The 20,503-nt window shown below is 48.1% G+C and overlaps 1 protein-coding gene across 2 annotated transcripts in view; it reads right to left on the reverse strand.

Moving 5' to 3' along the window:
* Positions 1-7,923: 7,923 nt before the first annotated feature.
* Positions 7,924-20,503, reverse strand: part of SYCE2 (synaptonemal complex central element protein 2) — a 38,705-nt gene continuing 26,125 nt past the window's right edge. For both annotated transcript variants that reach the window (XM_075343119.1, XM_075343120.1), the window contains exons 3-4: positions 18,743-18,959; positions 7,924-8,296 (exon numbers count right to left, since the gene is read on the reverse strand). In XM_075343119.1, coding sequence (XP_075199234.1) covers positions 8,102-8,296; positions 18,743-18,959 — 412 coding nt within the window. In that variant the 3' untranslated portion in view covers positions 7,924-8,101. The remainder of the gene's footprint in view (positions 8,297-18,742; positions 18,960-20,503) is intronic.

Consider the following 20,503-nt stretch of genomic DNA (forward strand, 5'->3'; position numbering starts at 1 on the left):
TCTCAAGGCTACAAGTCCATCTCCAAAGACCTGAAAGTTCCTGTGTCTACGGTGCGCAGTGTCATCAAGAAGTGTAAAGCCCATGGCACTGTGGCTAATCTCCCTAGATGTGGAAGGGAAAAAAAACAATCGACGAGAGATTTCAACGCAGGATTGTGCGGATAGTGGCTAAAGAACCTCGACTAACATCCAAACAAGTTCAAGCTGCCCTGCAGTCCAAGAGTACAACAGGGTCAACCCGTACTATCCGACGGTGTCTGAATGAAAAGGGACTGTATGGTAGGATACCCAGGAAGACCCCACTTCTTACCCCGAGACATAAAAAAGCCAGGCTGGAGTTTGCCAAAACTTACCTGAGAAAGCCTAAAACGTTTTGGAAGAATGTTCTCTGGTCAGATGAGACAAAAGTAGAGCTTTTTGGGAAAAGCCATCAACATAGAGTTTACAGGGAAAAAAAAGAGGCATTCAAAGAAAAGAACACAGTCCCTACTGTCAAACATGGCGGAGGTTCCCTGATGTTTTGGGGTTGCTTTGCTGCCTCTGGCACTGGACTGCTTGACCGTGTGCATGGCATTATGAAGTCTGAAGACTACCAACAAATTTTGCAGCATAATGTGGGGCCCAGTGTGAGAAAGCTGGGTCTCCATCAGAGGTCAGGGGTCTTCCAGCAGGACAGTGACCCAAAACACACTTCAAAAAGCACTAGAAAATGGTTTGATAGAAAGCACTGGAGACTACTATAGTGGCCAGCAATGAGTCCAGACCTGAACCCCATAGAACACCTGTGGAGAGATCTCACAATGGCAGTTTGGAGAAGGCCCCCTTCACATCTCAGGGACCTGGAGCAGTTTCCAAAGAAGAATGGTCTAAAATTCCAGCAGAGCATTGTAAGAGACTCAGTGATGGTTACTGGAAGCGGTTGTTCCCAGTTATTCTGGCTAAAGGTTGTGCAACCAAGTATTAGGCTAAGGGTGCCAATACTTTTGTCTGGCCCATTTTTGGAGTTTTGTGTGAAATGATCAATGATTTGATTTTTGTTTCATTCTCTCTTGTGTTTTTTCATTGCAAGCAAAATAAATGAAGATAATAATACCAAAGAATTTGTGATTGCAATCATATTCAGGAAGAAACTGAGTATTCTCTGACAGAATTGCAGGGGTGCCAATACTTTTGGCCAGCACTGTGTGTGTGTGTGTGTGTGTGTGTGTATATATATATATATATATATATATATATATATATATATATATATATATATATATATATATATATATACATATATATATATATACATATACACACACACACACACACACACACACACAGTGCTGGCCAAAAGTATTGGCACCCCTGCAATTCTGTCAGATAATACTCAGTTTCTTCCTGAATATGATTGCAATAATATATATACAGGGCTGGACTGAGACTAAAATTCATCCCTGGCATTCGGGGGTACACAGGCCCACTTTTCACGTGGTGAATGTGTAATATATTTCTGCACTTGTATATGTGAGCACTGTATGCCATTATGTGAGTACAGTATGGCGCTATGTGACACTGTATGGCACTATCACTCTGTCACACTGTGTGGCACTATGTGACACTGTATCACTCTGACACACTGGCACTATGTGACACTGTATGGCATTGTGTGACACTGTATGGAACTATGTGAGTACTGTATGGCATTAAGTGAGTACTATATGGCATTATGTGACACATTTTTGCAGTGTGTAGCAGACCTTGATGTATTCTCTGCTCTTTGCTTCCCTGATTTGTGGATTGTTCCACCACATACCTGTGCCCTAATCACTCTACAAGCGCTGCAGTCACTACAGGGGATTGTACCTGTGCGGACAGGTCCAGGACTAATATCACTGATATCACACTAATTAGTCCTCGATTAATGACTCCTCGCCCCTACACACACACACACACACACACACACACACACACAATACAATGCACCCCCATTACCCCCTCTCCAGACACAATACAATGCACCCCCATTACCCCCTCTCCAGACACAATACAATGCACCCCCATTACCCCTCCACACACACACAATACAATGCACCCCCATTACCCCTCCACACACACACACACAATACAATGCACCCCCATTACCCCTCCACACACACAATACAATGCACCCCCATTACCCCTCCACACACACACACACACACACACACAATACAATGCACCCCCATTATCCCTCCACACACACACAATACAATGCACCCCCATTACCCCTCCACACACAATACAATGCACCCTCCATTACCCCCTCCCCAGACACAATACAATGCACCCCCCATCACCCCCTACACACACAAATTACACTGCCCCATCCCTACACACTCCTGCCTCCCCCCCTCCCTTGGAATACAGTGCTCCCCCTCTGCCTGTCACAAAGCTGTGTTTCTTCACAAATGTTCCCCGTTATGTGTGAGGATGGAGGGTGAATTGTATTATGTCTGGAGAGGGGGTAATGGAGGGTGCATTGTATTATGAGGAGCCCCTCCCCACTCATCCCCATTAATTAAACCTGCCATCTTCGGCTCCTCCATGGAGCGCTTATTGCTTCCTGATGTGTGTGGCGCCCACAGCAGCACTGTGATGACATGAGCAAGGTTCTGATCTCATCACGTTGCTGCACGTCAGGGGTGGAGCCCAGTCCCGGCGCACTGTTCAAATGTATTTACGTCTGAAAGACGCAAATACATTTGCATAGGAAGGAGGAAACTGCGGTCACCTCCTCAGCAATGTGTGCGTGTCGGGCCGGCACAGCAGCACACACCAAACCACTGCTAAGGACAGGCAACAAGCAGAAGAGACTTGTTTGGGCTAAAGAACACAAGGAATGGACATTAGACCAGTGTAAATCTGTGCTTTGCTCTGATGAGTCCAAATTTGAGATCTTTGGATCCAACCACCGTGTCTTTGTAGAAAAGGTGAACGGATGGACTCTACATGGCTGGTTCCCACAGTGAAGCATGGAGGAGGATGTGTGATTATGTGGGGGTGCTTTGCTGGTGACACTGTTGGGGATTTATTCAAAATTGAAGGCATACTGAACCAGCATGGCTACCACAGCATCTTGCAGCAGCATGCTATTCCATCCGGTTTGCCTTTAGTTGGACCATCATTTACTTTTCAACAGGACAATGACCCCAAACACACCTCCAGGCTGTGTAAGGGCTATTTGACTAAGGCCCCTTTCACACGTCAGTGATTCTGGTACGTTTGTGCTTTTTTTTTAAACGTACCAGAATCCCTGACATACGCAGACCCATTATCATGAATGGGTCTGCTCACACGTCAGTGATTTGTCACTGCACGTGTCTCCGTGCAGCGTACCCGCGTGTGCGTGATTGCCGCACGGAGACATGTCCATTTTTTTCTGGCATCACTGATATTCCACGGACCACGCAGTGGTGTGGTCCGTGAAACACGTGCCAGAAAAAAACGTGCTTTTAAAATAAAAAACATTTTAACTCACCCGGCGTCCAGCGATGTCCTCTGCAGCCCGTTCTGCCGGCTGCTTCTGAGCCGGCTCATTATTGTCGCGCATATTCATTATGCGCGACACAGCCGACCCGGAAGCAGCTGCTGCGGGGGTCACCGCCGTCCGGATGCTGCACCGCGGGAGCGATCAGCACCATGGACAGCGGGAGCGCGCACAGGTGAGTAGTTTTCTAAGTGCAATCACGGGCCACGGAGAACAGAGCCCGGATTGCACTTAGACAACCCACGTGTGCCGTGAATCACAGCACACGCAGGGACATGTGCGTGTTTTACACGCCAGTGAAAAACATCACTGTTTTTCACTGACATGTGAAACGGGCCTAAGAAGGAGAGTGATGAGGGGCTACGCCAGATAACCTGGTCTCCACAGTCACCAGACCTGAACCCAATCGAGATGGTTTGGGGTGAGCTGGACCGCAGAGTGAAGGCAAAAGGGCCAACAAGTGCTAAGCATCTCTGGGAACTCCTTCAAGACTGTTGGAAAACCATTTCCGGTGACTACTTCTTGAAGCTCGCCAAGATTGTGCAAAGCAGTAATCAAAGCAAAAGGTGGCTACTTTGAAGAACCTAGAATATAAGACATACAGTTAGGTCCAGAAATATTTGGACAGTGACACAATTTTCGCGAGTTGGGCTCTGCATGCCACCACATTGGATTTGAAATGAAACCTCTACAACAGAATTCAAGTGCAGATTGTAACGTTTAATTTGAAGGTTTGAACAAAAATATCTGATAGAAATTGTAGGAATTGTACACATTTCTTTACAAACACTCCACATTTTAGGAGGTCAAAAGTAATTGGACAAATAAACCAAACCCAAACAAAATATTTTTATTTTCAATATTTTGTTGCGAATCCTTTGGAGGCAATCACTGCCTTAAGTCTGGAACCCATGGACATCACCAAACGCTGGGTTTCCTCCTTCTTAATGCTTTGCCAGGCCTTTACAGCCGCAGCCTTCAGGTATTGCTTGTTTGTGGGTCTTTCCGTTTTAAGTCTGGATTTGAGCAAATGAAATGCATGCTCAATTGGGTTAAGATCTGGTGATTGACTTGGCCATTGCAGAATGTTCCACTTTTTTGCACTCATGAACTCCTGGGTAGCTTTGGCTGTATGCTTGGGGTCATTGTCCATCTGTACTATGAAGCGCCGTCCGATCAACTTTGCGGCATTTGGCTGAATCTGGGCTGAAAGTATATCCCGGTACACTTCAGAATTCATCCGGCTACTCTTGTCTGCTGTTATGTCATCAATAAACACAAGTGACCCAGTGCCATTGAAAGCCATGCATGCCCATGCCATCACGTTGCCTCCACCATGTTTTACAGAGGATGTGGTGTGCCTTGGATCATGTGCCGTTCCCTTTCTTCTCTAAACTTTTTTCTTCCCATCATTCTGGTACAGGTTGATCTTGGTCTCATCTGTCCATAGAATACTTTTCCAGAACTGAGCTGGCTTCATGAGGTGTTTTTCAGCAAATTTAACTCTGGCCTGTCTATTTTTGGAATTGATGAATGGTTTGCATCTAGATGTGAACCCTTTGTATTTACTTTCATGGAGTCTTCTCTTTACTGTTGACTTAGAGACAGATACACCTACTTCACTGAGAGTGTTCTGGACTTCAGTTGATGTTGTGAACGGGTTCTTCTTCACCAAAGAAAGTATGCGGCGATCATCCACCACTGTTGTCTTCCGTGGACGCCCAGGCCTTTTTGAGTTCCCAAGCTCACCAGTCAATTCCTTTTTTCTCAGAATGTACCCGACTGTTGATTTTGCTACTCCAAGCATGTCTGCTATCTCTCTGATGGATTTTTTCTTTTTTTTCAGCCTCAGGATGTTCTGCTTCACCTCAATTGAGAGTTCCTTAGACCGCGTGTTGTCTGGTCACAGCAACAGCTTCCAAATGCAAAACCACACACCTGTAATCAACACCAGACCTTTTAACTACTTCATTGATTACAGGTTCATGAGGGAGACGCCTTCAGAGTTAATTGCAGCCCTTAGAGTCCCTTGTCCAATTACTTTTGGTCCCTTGAAAAAGAGGAGGCTATGCATTACAGAGCCATGATTCCTAAACCCTTTCTCCGATTTGGATGTGAAAACTCTCATATTGCAGCTGGGAGTGTGCACTTTCAGCCCATATTATACATATAATTGTATTTCTGAACATGTTTTTGTAAACAGCTAAAATAACAAAACTTGTGTCACTGTCCAAATATTTCTGGACCTAACTGTATTTACAGTTGTTTCACACTTTTTTGTTAAGTATTTCATTCCATGCCTTCAATGTGGATCTACAGTTTTCAGAGTCATGCAAATAAAGAAAACTCTGAGGTGTGTCCAAACTTTTGGTCTGCACTGTGTGTGTGTGTAATTATATATATATATATATATATATACAGTTAGGTCCAGAAATATTTGGACAGTGACACAATTGTCGCGAGTTGGGCTCTGCATGCCACCACATTGGATTTGAAATGAAACCTCTACAACAGAATTCAAGTGCAGATTGTAACGTTTAATTTGAAGGTTTGAACAAAAATATCTGATAGAAATTGTAGGAATTGTACACATTTCTTTACAAACACTCCACATTTTAGGAGGTCAAAAGTAATTGGACAAATAAACCAAACCCAAAAAAAATTTTTTATTTTCAATATTTTGTTGCGAATCCTTTGGAGGCAATCACTGCCTTAAGTCTGGAACCCATGGACATCACCAAACGCTGGGTTTCCTCCTTCTTAATGCTTTGCCAGGCCTTTACAGCCGCAGCCTTCAGGTCTTGCTTGTTTGTGGGTCTTTCCGTCTTAAGTCTGGATTTGAGCAAGTGAAATGCATGCTCAATTGGGTTAAGATCTGGTGATTGACTTGGCCATTGCAGAATGTTCCACTTTTTTGCACTCATGAACTCCTGGGTAGCTTTGGCTGTATGCTTGGGGTCATTGTCCATCTGTACTATGAAGCGCCGTCCGATCAACTTTGCGGCATTTGGCTGAATCTGGGCTGAAAGTATATCCCGGTACACTTCAGAATTCATCCAGCTACTCTTGTCTGCTGTTATGTCATCAATAAACACAAGTGACCCAGTGCCATTGAAAGCCATGCATGCCCATGCCATCACGTTGCCTCCACCATGTTTTACAGAGGATGTGGTGTGCCTTGGATCATGTGCCGTTCCCTTTCTTCTCCAAACTTTTTTCTTCCCATCATTCTGGTACAGGTTGATCTTGGTCTCATCTGTCCATAGAATACTTTTCCAGAACTGAGCTGGCTTCATGAGGTGTTTTTCAGCAAATTTAACTCTGGCCTGTCTATTTTTGGAATTGATGAATGGTTTGCATCTAGATGTGAACCCTTTGTATTTATTTCATGGAGTCTTCTCTTTACTGTTGACTTAGAGACAGATACACCTACTTCACTGAGAGTGTTCTGGACTTCAGTTGATGTTGTGAACGGGTTCTTCTTCACCAAAGAAAGTATGCGGCGATCATCCACCACTGTTGTCATCCGTGGACGCCCAGGCCTTTTTGAGTTCCCAAGCTCACCAGTCAATTCCTTTTTTCTCAGAATGTACCCGACTGTTGATTTTGCTACTCCAAGCATGTTTGCTATCTCTCTGATGGATTTTTTCTTTTTTTTCAGCCTCAGGATGTTCTGCTTCACCTCAATTGAGAGTTCCTTAGACCGCATGTTGTCTGGTCACAGCAACAGCTTCCAAATGCAAAACCACACACCTGTAATCAACCCCAGACCTTTTAACTACTTCATTCATTACAGGTTAACGAGGGAGACACCTTCAGAGTTAATTGCAGCCCTTAGAGTCCCTTGTCCAATTACTTTTGGTCCCTTGAAAAAGAGGAGGCTATGCATTACAGAGCTATGATTCCTAAACCCTTTCTCCGATTTGGAAGTGAAAACTCTCATATTGCAGCTGGGAGTGTGCACTTTCAGCCCATATTATATATATAATTGTATTTCTGAACATGTTTTTGTAAACAGCTAAAATAACAAAACTTGTGTCACTGTCCAAATATTTCTGGACCTAACTGTATATATATATATATATATATATATATATTATATATATATATATATATATATAAAAAATTTTATTTATTTTTTTGCTCAGTGAAACTTCCATTGTTAATATATTTTATTGTTACTCTGTGAAACCTCCATTATATTTTTTTTTTTGCATATTGTAAATATGTGCTAATGATGAACACATGGGTTTAAAATAAAATTGGTAAAAATGCGTTAGTGTTTTGTTTTACGACAAGAAAGAAATTGCATGTGTGAATGTGACCCTATAGGTTGTGCGCTTTTACAACCCCGGTGAAGATGCTCATCAGGATTCAGATCACGCTGAAATCTTTGTCTTGGAATCGCTGTAGTTTATTCAAAAATGTAGCATTTTGTTGTTTCTAACTTTTTAGTATAGAATGACACCAAACATAAAATGAAATGTGTTTAAGAAGTAAACTCCCAATTGCAGGACACAGTCTGCTGTCAGACCTTGGTGGCAGGGATGCTGCCCGCGGCTGTGTGCGGGGTCCCTGCTGTTGGTGAACTCAGCCGTCGTGCTGTAAGCCCAGGTCCTTGTAGACGGTCACCACGGTCTGGCAGACCTGTTTGAGCTCGGTCTGAAGCTGCCCGATCCTTTCTATGATCTCGGTGAGCTCCTGCAGCCGGACCTGGAGTTGGGTGTTGTTCTGTTCGTACATCTGGTACATCCTGTCCTCAAGACACTGGGACAATTCTGCCACCTGGGAAGACAAAAAATTACCACTCCAGACCCTCACGTGATGGCGTGCACCATTATTTGCACCACATTTCATTTTTAATTTTTGGCCAGTGGCTTTCTTCTGGTTTGTGCAAATTAGAAAATTACCTTGCAGCCGATCGGCATTCATGAATGTAAGAAGTATCATGCCAATTGTGTCTTGGACTATGAAGCTTTTTATTTTTGTACCAGCTGGCGGTAACAGCAGAGGATGTTGTGTGCGGCTTTCTCGCTAATTGCTCCGGCTACCTGCATCCTCCGGGGATTTAATGCAGTTACAATAATGTGCTCAAAGCGGATTACGTAAATATGATGGGGAGGAAAAGCATCTAATGCAAACAGCACAATGCTGCCTTATTATCCCAGGATGCAGGAAGGGGTTAACCATCCAATCATTAGAAAAAAATAAATCCCCACACATTTATAGAATGAAATCCATTATCATCAGAATTGGGATTAAGTCTCCTGTCTACGGCTACAACGGGAGAATCCTGCGGGAATTATCAGTGGATAATTACAAGACATAATGTTATTGTGTTACCGGACTGTCCCCAAATTCCCCACTGATCTCTTCAATCCCAATCTATTGTTTCAAAAGATCTGACAAAAGTGTCACTATGGCAGAAAAGAAGGGAATTTTGTTTACTTACCGTAAATTCCTTTTCTTCTAGCTCCTATTGGGAGACCCAGACAATTGGGTGTATAGCTTCTGCCTCTGGAGGCCACACAAAGTATTACACTTTAAAAAGTGTAACCCTTCCCCTCTGCCTATACACCCTCCCATGCATCACGGGCTCCTCAGTTTTGGTGCAAAAGCAGGAAGGAGGATACTTATAAATTGGTCTAAGGTAAATTCAATCCGAAGGATGTTCGGAAAACTGAAACCATGAACCAAAAGAACAATTCAACATGAACAACATGTGTACACAAAAGAACGACAGCCCGAAGGGAACAGGGGCGGGTGCTGGGTCTCCCAATAGGAGCTAGAAGAAAAGGAATTTACGGTAAGTAAACAAAATTCCCTTCTTCTTTGTCGCTCCATTGGGAGACCCAGACAATTGGGACGTCCAAAAGCAGTCCCTGGGTGGGTAAAAGAATACCTCGATAAAAAGAGCCAACAACGGCCCCCTCTTACAGGTGGGCAACCGCCGCCTGAAGGACTCGCCTACCTAGACTGGCGTCTGCCGAAGCATAGGTATGCACCTGATAGTGTTTCGTGAAAGTGTGCAGACTAGACCACGTAGCTTTGTCCACAGGCTATTTACTTCATGCAGCATTTGCTTGGACCTGTCCCGCCCACAGCCATGACTCAGTCATGGGTACGGGATTGAAATAGACCAGGTGAGTGCTGCTAAGAGCAGTTCTACTATTCATATGTGAGGCCGTATGGCACATTTTATAAAAATATTTTAGTGTAGGACTGCTTCAAATGAGATTTGCCGTGACGTGGCGAAGCAGCTCAAGAAATTGCAATTTTTTGCCAAAAATCTCAAAATTTTTTTTATAATAAGTACAGTTTGGAATGTTTAGTGCTGTAGTGCACATTTGGTGCTGGCTTTTTGTTTTTTCTTCATAGACCACGTAGCTGCCTGACACACCTGCTGAGCCGTCGCCCAGTGCCGCAATGCCCAGGGCGCACCCCACGGCTCTGGTAGAATGGGCTTTCAGCCCTGAAGGAATCGGAAGCCCAGAAGAACGGTAGGCTTCAAAAATCGGTTCCTTGATCCACCGAGCCAAGGTTGACTTGGAAGCCTGCGACCCCTTACGCTGGCCAGCGACAAGGACAAAGAGCGCATCAGAACGGCGCAGTGGCGTCGTGCGAGACACGTAGATCCGGAGTGCTCTCACTAGATCTAACAAATGCAAATCCTTTTCACATTGGTGAATTGGATGAGGGCAAAATGAAGGTAAGGAAATATCCTGATTGAGATGAAAAGGGGACACCACTTTGGGGAGAAAGTCCGGGACCGGACGCAGAACCACCTTATCCTGGTGAAATACCAGGAAGGGGGCTTTGCATGACAGCGCTGCAAGCTCTGACACTCTTCGGAGTGATGTGACTGCCACTAGAAATGCCACCTTCTGCGAAAGACGTGATAGAGAGACATCCTTCAGCGGCTCGAAAGGTGGTTTCTGAAGAGCCCGTAGAACCCTGTCCCTTGAGAGAGCCGAGAGACAAACCCTTATCCATTCCGGATTGAAGGAAGGAAAGAAACGTGGGTAAGGCAAACGGCCAGGGGGTAAACCCCTTATCAGAGCACCAGGCTAAGAAGATCCTCCAAGCCCTGTGATAGATCTTATCTGACGTTGGTTTCCTGGCCTGTCTCATAGTGGCAATGACCTCTTGAGATAACCCTGATGACGCTAGGATCCAGGACTCAATGGCCACACAGTCAGGTTGAGGGCCGCAGAATTCAGATGGAAAAATGGCCCTTGAGACAGCAAGTCTGGTCGGTCTGGGAGCGCCCACGGTTGACCCACCGTGAGGTGCCACAAGTCCGGGTACCACGACCTCCTCGGCCAGTCTGGAGCGACGAGGATGGCGCGGCGGCAGTCGGACCTGATCTTGCGCAACACTCTGGGCAGCATTGCCAGAGGAGGGAATACATAAGGCAGTCGAAACTGCGACCAATCCTGAACTAAGGCGTCCGCCGCCAGAGCTCTGTGATCCTGAGACCGTGCCATGAATGCCGGGACTTTGTTGTTGTGCCGAGACGCCATTAGATCGACGTCCGGCGTTCCCCAGCGGCAACAGATCTCTTGAAACACGTCCGGGTGAAGAGACCATTCCCCTGCGTCCATGCCCTGGCGACTGAGAAAGTCTGCTTCCCAGTTTTCTACGCCTGGGATGTGAACCGCGGAGATGGTGGAGGCTGTGGCCTCCGCCCACAGCAGAATCCGCCGAACTTCTTGGAAGGCTTGACGACTGCGAGTGCCGCCCTGGTGGTTGATGTACGCGACCGCCGTGGTGTTGTCCGACTGTATGCGGATCTGCCTGCCCTCCAGCCACCGATGGAACGCTTTTAGGGCTAGATACACTGCCCTTATCTCCAGAACACTGATCTGAAGGGAAGACTCTGTCGGAGACCAGGTTCCCTGAGCCTTGTGGTGGAGAAAAACCGCTCCCCACCCTGACAGACTCGCGTCCGTCGTGACCACAGCCCAGGATGGGGGCAGGAAAGATTTTCCCTTCGACAGGGAAGTGGGAAGAAGCCACCACTGAAGAGAGGTCTTGGCTGCCAGAGAAAGAGAGACGTTCCTGTCTAAGGATGTCGACCTCTTGTCCCATTTGCTGAGAATGTCCCATTGGAGTGGACGCAGATGAAACTGCGCAAAGGGAACTGCCTCCATTGCTGCCACCATCTTCCCCAGGAAGTGCATGAGGCGCCTCAAGGGGTGTGACTGGGCCCGAAGGAGAGATTGCACCCGTTTGCAGCGAACGCTGTTTGTCCAGCGGTAGCTTGACTATCGCTGAGAGAGTATGAAACTCCATCCAGAGGTAAGTCAGTGATTGGGTCGGAGTCAATTTTGACTTTGGGAAATTGATGATCCACCCGAACCTCTGGAGCGTCTCCAGAGCCACGGTCAGACTGTGTTGACATGCCACCCGGGAGGGTGCCTTGACTAGGAGATCGTCTAAGTAAGGGATCACCGAGTGGCCCTGAGAATGTAGGACCGCCACCACGGATGCCATGACCTTGGTGAAGACCCGTGGGGCTGTCGCCAGGCCGAAAGGCAGTGCCACAAACTGAAGGTGTTCGTCCCCAATGGCGAAACGCAGGAAGCGTTGATGCTCTGGAGCGATCGGCACGTGGAGATAGGCATCCCTGATGTCGATTGATGCCAGGAAGTCTCCTTGGGACATCGAAGCGATGACAGAGCGGAGGGATTCCATGCGAAACCGCCTGGTTCTCACATGTCTGTTGAGCAATTTGAGGTCCAAAACGGGACGGAATGAACCGTCCTTTTTTGGTACCACGAACAGGTTAGAGTAAAAGCCGCGACCACATTCCTAAAGGGGAACGGGGATCACAACTCCTTCTGTCTTCAGAGTGTCCACCGCCTGAAAAAGTGCAACGGTTCGCTCGGGGGGCGGAGATGTTCTGAAAAAACGAGTCGGAGGACGAGAGCTGAACTCTATCCTGTAACCGTGAGACAGAATGTCCCTCACCCATCGGTCTTGGACATGTGGCCACCAGGCGTCACAAAAGCGGGAGAGCCTGCCACCGACCGAGGATGCGGTTTGGGGAGGCCGAAAGTCATGAGGAGGCCGCCTTGGAGACGGTGCCTCCGGCGGTCTTTGGAGGACGTGACTTAGACCGCCATGCAGAAGAGTTTCTCTGGCTCTTCTGTGGCCTGTTGGACGATGAGGATTGGGACCTGGCTGAGGGCCGAAAGGACCGAAACCTCGCTTGAATTTTTCGTTGCTGAGGTCTCTTTGGTTTGGGCTGGGGTAAGGACGAGTCCTTTCCCTTGGATTGCTTAATAATTTCATCCAATTGTTCGCCAAACAATCGGTCTCCAGAAAAGGGCAAACCGGTCAAGAACTTCTTGGAAGCAGAGTCTGCCTTCCATTCGCGTAGCCACATGGCCCTGCGGACTGCCACCGAATTGGCGGATGCTACCGCTGTACGGCTAGCCGAGTCCAGGACAGCATTCATGGCGTAGGATGAAAATACGGACGCCTGAGACGTTAAAGACGCTACTTGCGGAGCAGAGGTACGTGTGACTGCATTAATCTCAGACAGACAAGCTGAGATAGCCTGGAGTGCCCACACTGCTGCAAAGGCTGGGGCAAAGGACGCGCCTATGGCTTCATAGATGGATTTCATTAGGAGCTCTATCTGCCTGTCCGTGGCATCCTTGAGCGTTGAACCGTCAGCCACTGCTACTACGGATCTAGCCGCCAGTCTAGAGACTGGAGGATCCACATTGGGACATTGAGCCCAACCCTTAACTACGTCAGAGGGGAAGGGGTAACGTGTGTCATTAAGGCGTTTAGTAAAGCGCTTGTCCGCCTCATCCTCTAGAGAGTCCTCATGCTGAGACCCTGAGCAGCGTGATGAAGTCGGGGAAGATTCTAAGCGAGCCCGCTTAGCCGGTCTGGGACTGCGGTCCGTGCCGGAGTCCTCCACGTAATAACTAGAGGCCACCCCAGGAGCACGCTTCGTCACAGACCGAGAGGGGCCTGGGGGCGATCCCGCAGTGCCCGGGGCCTGTGTAAGGGCCGGTCTGGGCTGCAAAGCTTCTAGTATCTTAGCAGACCATCTGTCCATAGACTGAGCCATGGATTGTGAAAGTGACTCAGAGAGTTTCTCAGCAAAAGCTGCAAACTCTGTCCCTGCCGCCTGGACAGGGGAAGCCGGCGGTTGTACCTGGGCCGAGGGTCCCACCAGTGCCCCAGGCTCCGGCTGAGCGAGTGCCACATGGCCCGAGCATTGCTCACAGTGAGGGTAGGTGGAACCTGCAGCTAGCATAGCCGCACAAGAGGTACAGGTTGCAAAATAACCCTGTGTCTTGGCACCCTTGCTCCTTGTGAACGGCATGCTGTAGTCTCCCAGGAGAGTGATCACTGAGGGATATATAGCCACAAGCTAACAGTACAGCCGAACCGAGAAAATGTATACAATATAATATATATATATATATACAGTTCAGCACTCTAGGGGGCCCAGCACCGGTGGGAAGAAGCCACCTGGCTTACCGACCGCTCAAGCAGTGTGTGGCCACCAGATTCCCTGCCTCGGGTCTCCCAGAGGTGCTGCCAGAAGTCCTCCACCGGCAGAATGTGCTTAAAACATGGCCGTCGGCGTTCACAGGGGAGGAGGGAGCCGTGGGCGTAACCACAAAAGTGCGGGAATCTGGTGCCCCAGAGTGAATAGTGAGGGGGGCGGAGGACAGCCAAGTGTGCTCCAGCCCTCACTGTCGGCGTCAGACCGACCGTCCCGCCCTTCCCCCTGACTGGCAGGCCCGGGGGCGGGAGTTTAAGGCACTAGGCCGCAAAAGCCGGGGACTAAAGTTAAAAACCGCGGCCGGCAAGCAGGCGCGGTCGGCGCGGTAGTCCCGGTCTCATACCAACAGCGCAGTCGCTGCAGCGTCTGAGGTCAAGGTGCTCCATGCACCGTCCCCAAGGGGACACAGAGTACCTGTAGATGCAGGGCCCTGTCCCTGATGATACTCAGTCTCCTGTCCGACAGAATCCCACAGGGGCTGTGGAGGGAGCCCGGTCCCAGTGCCTGGATGACCGGATAGGATCCCACTTCTCCCAGAGCCCCTAAGGGATGGGGAAGGAAAACAGCATGTGGCTCCGGCCTGTGTACCCGCAATGGGTACCTCAACCTTAACAACACCGCCGACTTAGTGGGGTGAGAAGGGAGCATGCCGGGGGCCCTGTTAGGGCCCTCTTTTCTTCCATCCGAAATAATCAGCAGCTGCTGCTGACTAAAAATGGGAGCATGAGTGCATGTGTGCCTCCTTCAACACAAAGCATAAAACTGAGGAGCCCGTGATGCACGGGAGGGTGTATAGGCAGAGGGGAGGGGTTACACTTTTTAAAGTGTAATACTTTGTGTGGCCTCCGGAGGCAGAAGCTATACACCCAATTGTCTGGGTCTCCCAATGGAGCGACAAAGAAATACATGTATGACCAGCTGGCGGGTTTCTTGCCCGTATGGTCAGCTTATCGCTATCTTCCCTGTAATGCAGGCTGGCGACTATGTTGCCTGTATGGTCGACTGGCGGCTTTGTTGCCTGTACTGGAGGCTATCTTACCTGTACGATCAGATGGCGGCTATCTTACCTGTACGATCAGATGGCGGCTATCTTACCTGTACGATCAGATGGCGGCTATCTTGCATTTACGGTCAGCTATGTTGCCTGCACGGTCAGCTATGTTGCCAATTTGATTAGCTATTTTGCCTGTACGGTTGACTGGCAGCTATCGTAACTGTATGGTCAGAGAGCGGCTATCTTGCCTGTACGGCCGGCTGGTGCCTTAGGGCTGGTTCACACTAAGCGACAGCGAGGTCGCTGTTACGTCACCATTTTCTGTGACGTAACAGCGACCTTGTAAGTCGCTGTTATGATCGCTGCTTAGCTGTCAAACACAGCAGCCGAAGCAGCGATCATAACCGCGAGAGCAGGGAGCCGCGCACACTGCTTAGCGCTGGCTCCTTGCTCTCCTAGCTACAGTACACATCAGGTTAATTAACCCAATGTGCACTGCAGCTACATGTGCAGAGAGCAGGGAGCCGCGCACACTGCTTAGCGCTGGCTCCCTGCTCTCCTAGCTACAGTACACATCGGGTTAATTAACCCGATGTGTACTGCAGCTACATGTGCAGAGAGCCGGAGCCGGCAGCACAGGCAGCGTGAGAGCTGCGGAGGCTGGTAACTAAGGTAAATATCGGGTAACCACCTTGGTTACCCGATGTTTACCCTGGTTACAGCTTACCACAGCTGCCAGATGCCGGCTCCTGCTCCCTGCTCGCTTCATTTGTCGCTCTCTCGCTGTCACACACAGCGATCTGTGTGTCACAGCGGGAGAGCGCCTTTGAAGAAAACGAACCAGGGCTGTGTGTAACGAGCAGCGATCTCGCAGCAGGGGCCAGATCGCTGCTCAGTGTCACACACAGCGAGATCGCTAATGAGGTCACTGTTGCGTCACCAAAACCGTGCCGTAGCAGCGATTTCGGTAGCGATCTCGCTATGTGTGAAGCACCCCTTACTTGTACGATCAGATGACAGCTATCTTGCATTTATGGTTGGCTATCTTGCCTGTACAGTTGGCTGGCGATTATCTTGCATTTACAGTCTCCTATCTTCTTTGTACGGTCAGCTTGCGGCTATCTTGCCTGTACTGCCCGCTATCTTGCCTGTACAGTCGGCTGGTGGCTATCTTGCATTTACGGTCGCCTATCTTGCTTGTACGGTCGGCTGGCCGCTATCTTACCTGTACAATCGGCTTGCGGCTATCTTGCCTGTACTGCCAGCTATCTTTTCTGTACAGTCGACTGGCGGATATCTCACCTGTACAATCGGCTTTCAGCTATCTTGCCTGTATAGTCGGCTGGAGGATATCTTACCTGAACAATCGGTTTGCGGCTATCTTGCCTGTATAGTCGACTGGCGGATATCTTACCTGTACGATCAGATGGTGGCTATCTTGCATTTATGGTCGCCCATCTTGCTTGCACGCTTGGCTGGTGGCTATCTTGCCTGTATAGTTGGCTGGTGGCTATCGTACGTTTTTACATATCTAATACTGCAGATCTCGACCAACAAATACGGTATATTTTCCTGAAAGGGATGACTCCTGCCATTCTGCAGTCGCTGGCTATGCTGATCTAGCAAATTATACCTTTCAATCCAGTACCTGTGGACTTGGTTAACACTCAAATTATGTGGGTGCTGCTTAACTATCACGGAGCAAACTACACTTACTTTTTTCATGGTTATGCACTCAGCATAAGGCCTGAAACACACATCCGTGAAACACGTGCATGTTTGGTCCGTTTCCGTGTATACTGGAGACACGGCCAAACGTGCACCAATATTATTATATCTCAGCGGTTACAATTGCGTTTTTGGTTATGTCCGTGAGTCCGTCTCTGTGATGCGTTTTTTGGTCCGTGTCTCACGCCAGCATGTCCGTTTTCTGCAGGCAAAACGCAGCACGGACCCAATGAAAGTCAATGGGTCTGTGCGCACGTCCGAGTGACACGGACGCATCTCTGTTTGCTCCCTGTACGTTTTGTGCTTTTTTCATGTGATGTCGGTCTTTTTTCTTTTTCTGTTTCGTTCTCTCCCTCAGTCCGTCGGTCGGTCTCTATGTCTGTCGGTCGGTCTCTCTGTCTTATCTGTCCCTCTAGCTGTCTGTCGGTCAGTTCCCCCCCCTCTCTCATACTTACCGTTCCCCGATCTCCGGCGCGGCGCTGCACGGCTGTTATAATAACTCCGGCGGCTTTTACTATTTTGAAAAAGCCGGCCGCCCATTAATCAATCTCGTATTCCCGCTGGAGGTCCGTGGATTACGCCGGCCATGGAGGGCTTTGTCGGGGTTAATAAATTGGTAATGAGGGAATTTTTTTGTGTTTTTTATTTCTAATAAATGATTTTTTCAGGTGTGTGTGTTTTAACTGTCACTTACAGATTAATCATGGAAGGTATCTCGTGGAGACGCCTGACATGATTAATCTAGGACTTATTGGCAGCTATGGGCTGCCATTAACTCCTTATTACCCTGATTTGCCAACGCACCAGGGTAAAATCGGGAAGAGCCGGGTACAGCCCCAGAACTGTCGCATATAATGTATGCGGCAATTCTTGGCGGCTGCTGACTGATATTGTTAGGGTGGGGGGCTCCCCATAACGTGGAGCTCCCCATCCTGAGAATACCAGCCTTCAGCCGTATGGCTTTATCTGGCTGGTATTAAAATGGGGGGGGGACCGCACGCCGTTTTTTTTAATTATTTATTTATTTATTTCACTGCACAGTATAGACACGCCCACCGGCTGCTGTGATTGGGTGCAGTGAGACAGCTGTCACTCAGCGTGGTGGGCGTGTGTGACTGCAACCAATCACAGGCGCCGGTGGGGAGAGAAAGCAGGGAATACGAGATCGTTTAATGAGCGGCCGGCTTTTTCAAATTAGAAAAAGCCGCCGGAGCAGTGTGAACGCCGTGCAGCGCCGGTGATCGGGGAACGGTGAGTATGAGAGAGGGGGAGACACTTCAGTCACTCGGGGATTAGCGGTCACCGGTGAATCCTTCACAGGTGACCGCTAATCAGTACATGGCACAAAGACAGAGCCGCAGCATGACAATGAAGTCGGGTGAAGTTCACCCGAGTTCATTCTCATCCCGCTACTCTGTCTTCCGACATGTAGTAACGACATTTTGCATCACACACGTACATTTCACACGGACAACACACACACATGTCAGTTATTTCACTCACGCACACACGGACATTCCACACGCACATACGGCTAGCATACGGGATACACACGCAGGCCACACATACCATAAAAACGGACCTAAAAAACGGAAAACGGACCCGAAAAACGGCCCATTTTACACGGACGTGGTTTTCACGGATGTGTGGCGGAGGCCTAAAGCTGGGAGACTTTGTACGACCAAAGGTCACTTTATACCACTGCTACTAGCAGCATCATGCAAGTGATTGGGGTACACTGCAACCCGAAAGTACTGCACCCGGGACAAGCGACTTGCAAAAAACCCAACTGGTGTTGATTTTTTTGCCAGTGGTTAATAGCGGTACCTTAGGGTTTACAATGCGACATCACCTGCGATATAGCAGCACCAAGGAACCTGTCACGGCATAAAGAGCGCAGCGATCTCTGCTTCACAGGTGACTATCCCCGAGCACCGATGTGCAAAACCTCTCAATCATAACTCTATTACCATACCTTGATATTGAGGTTTGTGTTAAAGTCTTTCATCATGGTTTGATCCTTGAAACGTCCTTCGTTGATTTTATCGATCAGGCCCTGGGCTCGGCTCTGCAGCGCCTCCACGTTGGAATCTAAGGCGGCAAAATAGTTTGAAGTCTTTCCTTCAGAGACGCCGCCGCTGCTGGTGGTGGCTGCATCAGATCCCGGGGTGGAGAAGGAGGGACCCGACTTGCTGCAAATAAAAAAATATATACGGTATATCATTTATCATAAAGCTGTTTTTTCTTTTACGTGACATTTACAGTGTGAGGCAAAACTGTGCGCAATTTGCTAAAACTTTGCAGCAAATCCTGGTGACGCAATGTAAAAATCATGTAATTTGCCACTACTTAGTGCAATCTGAAATGGCTAAAAATATTAGAAATCTATGTTTTTAGCTGCCGTGTAACACCTGTCAAAAGCGAAAAATGTAAAAACGTGCACACGCTGTTGAATACAGCTCTGTAATGTGACCACAAGGTGGTGCTCGGGTCTCGGGATAATCAGCTTTCACAGCAAATTCTTACTGTCTTGAAAAAAATCTATATTGACGTCTGTCAGGGAGAAAGTCTGAAGCCTGCTTTACACGGGACGACCGATTGTGCAATTGCACAATCGATCGTACCCACCCCCGTCGTTTTTGCGTCACGGGCAAATTGCTGCCCGTGGCGCACAAACTCGTTTAACCCCCATCACACGCACTTACCTTCCGGATGACCTCGCTGTGGGCGACGAACATCCACTTCCTGAAGTGGGAGGGACGTTCAGAGTCACAGCGACGTCACACAGCGGCCGGCCAATAGAAGCTGAGGGGCGGAGATGAGCGGAATGTAAACATCCCGCCCATCTCCTTCCTTCCATTAAGCCGGCGGGTGCCGTGGAACGCAGGTAAGCTGTGCTCATCGTTCCCGTGGTGTCACACGGAGCAACGTGTGATGCCATAGAAACGATGAACAACTTGCACCCATGAAAATAAACGAGATTATGAAAGTTAACGACGAGTACACGACTCACGATTTGTGAGCGATATTGCGTCGTTCAGAGGTGTCACACGAGACGACGTCGTGCGTCACGAAAACCGTGACCCCGACGACATATCGCACAATCTATCGTCTTGTGTAAAGCCCACATAGGAGATCACGCAAATATAGCACCGCTGCCACCAATTTGTCACTGACCAATTTGTCACGGCCTTCGCTACTAGGTTGATTATTGAGGAGCTCACAGTGAAGGTATAGCATATACATAACCTGATCAAAAGCATGAAATATTATATATATATATATATATATATATATATATATATATATATATATATATATATATATATATATATACACAGTGGCCACAAGTATTATTCAACCCTGTGCAGATTTAGCAGGTTTACACATTCGGAATTAACTTGGCATTGTGACATTTGGACTGTAGATCAGCCTGGAAGTGTGAAATGCACTGCAGCAAAGAAGGGAATTCTGTTTACTTACCGTAAATTCCTTTTCTTCTAGCTCCTATTGGGAGACCCAGACAATTGGGTGTATAGCTTCTGCCTCCGGAGGCCACACAAAGTATTACACTTTAAAAAGTGTAACCCCTCCCCTCTGCCTATACACCCCCCCGTGCATCACGGGCTCCTCAGTTTTGGTGCAAAAGCAGGAAGGAGGATACTTATAAATTGGTCTAAGGTAAATTCAATCCGAAGGATGTTCGGAGAACTGAAAACCATGAACCAAAAGAACA

Source organism: Anomaloglossus baeobatrachus, chromosome 4 (genome assembly GCF_048569485.1).
Source record: "Anomaloglossus baeobatrachus isolate aAnoBae1 chromosome 4, aAnoBae1.hap1, whole genome shotgun sequence".
NCBI lineage: Eukaryota > Metazoa > Chordata > Amphibia > Anura > Aromobatidae > Anomaloglossus > Anomaloglossus baeobatrachus.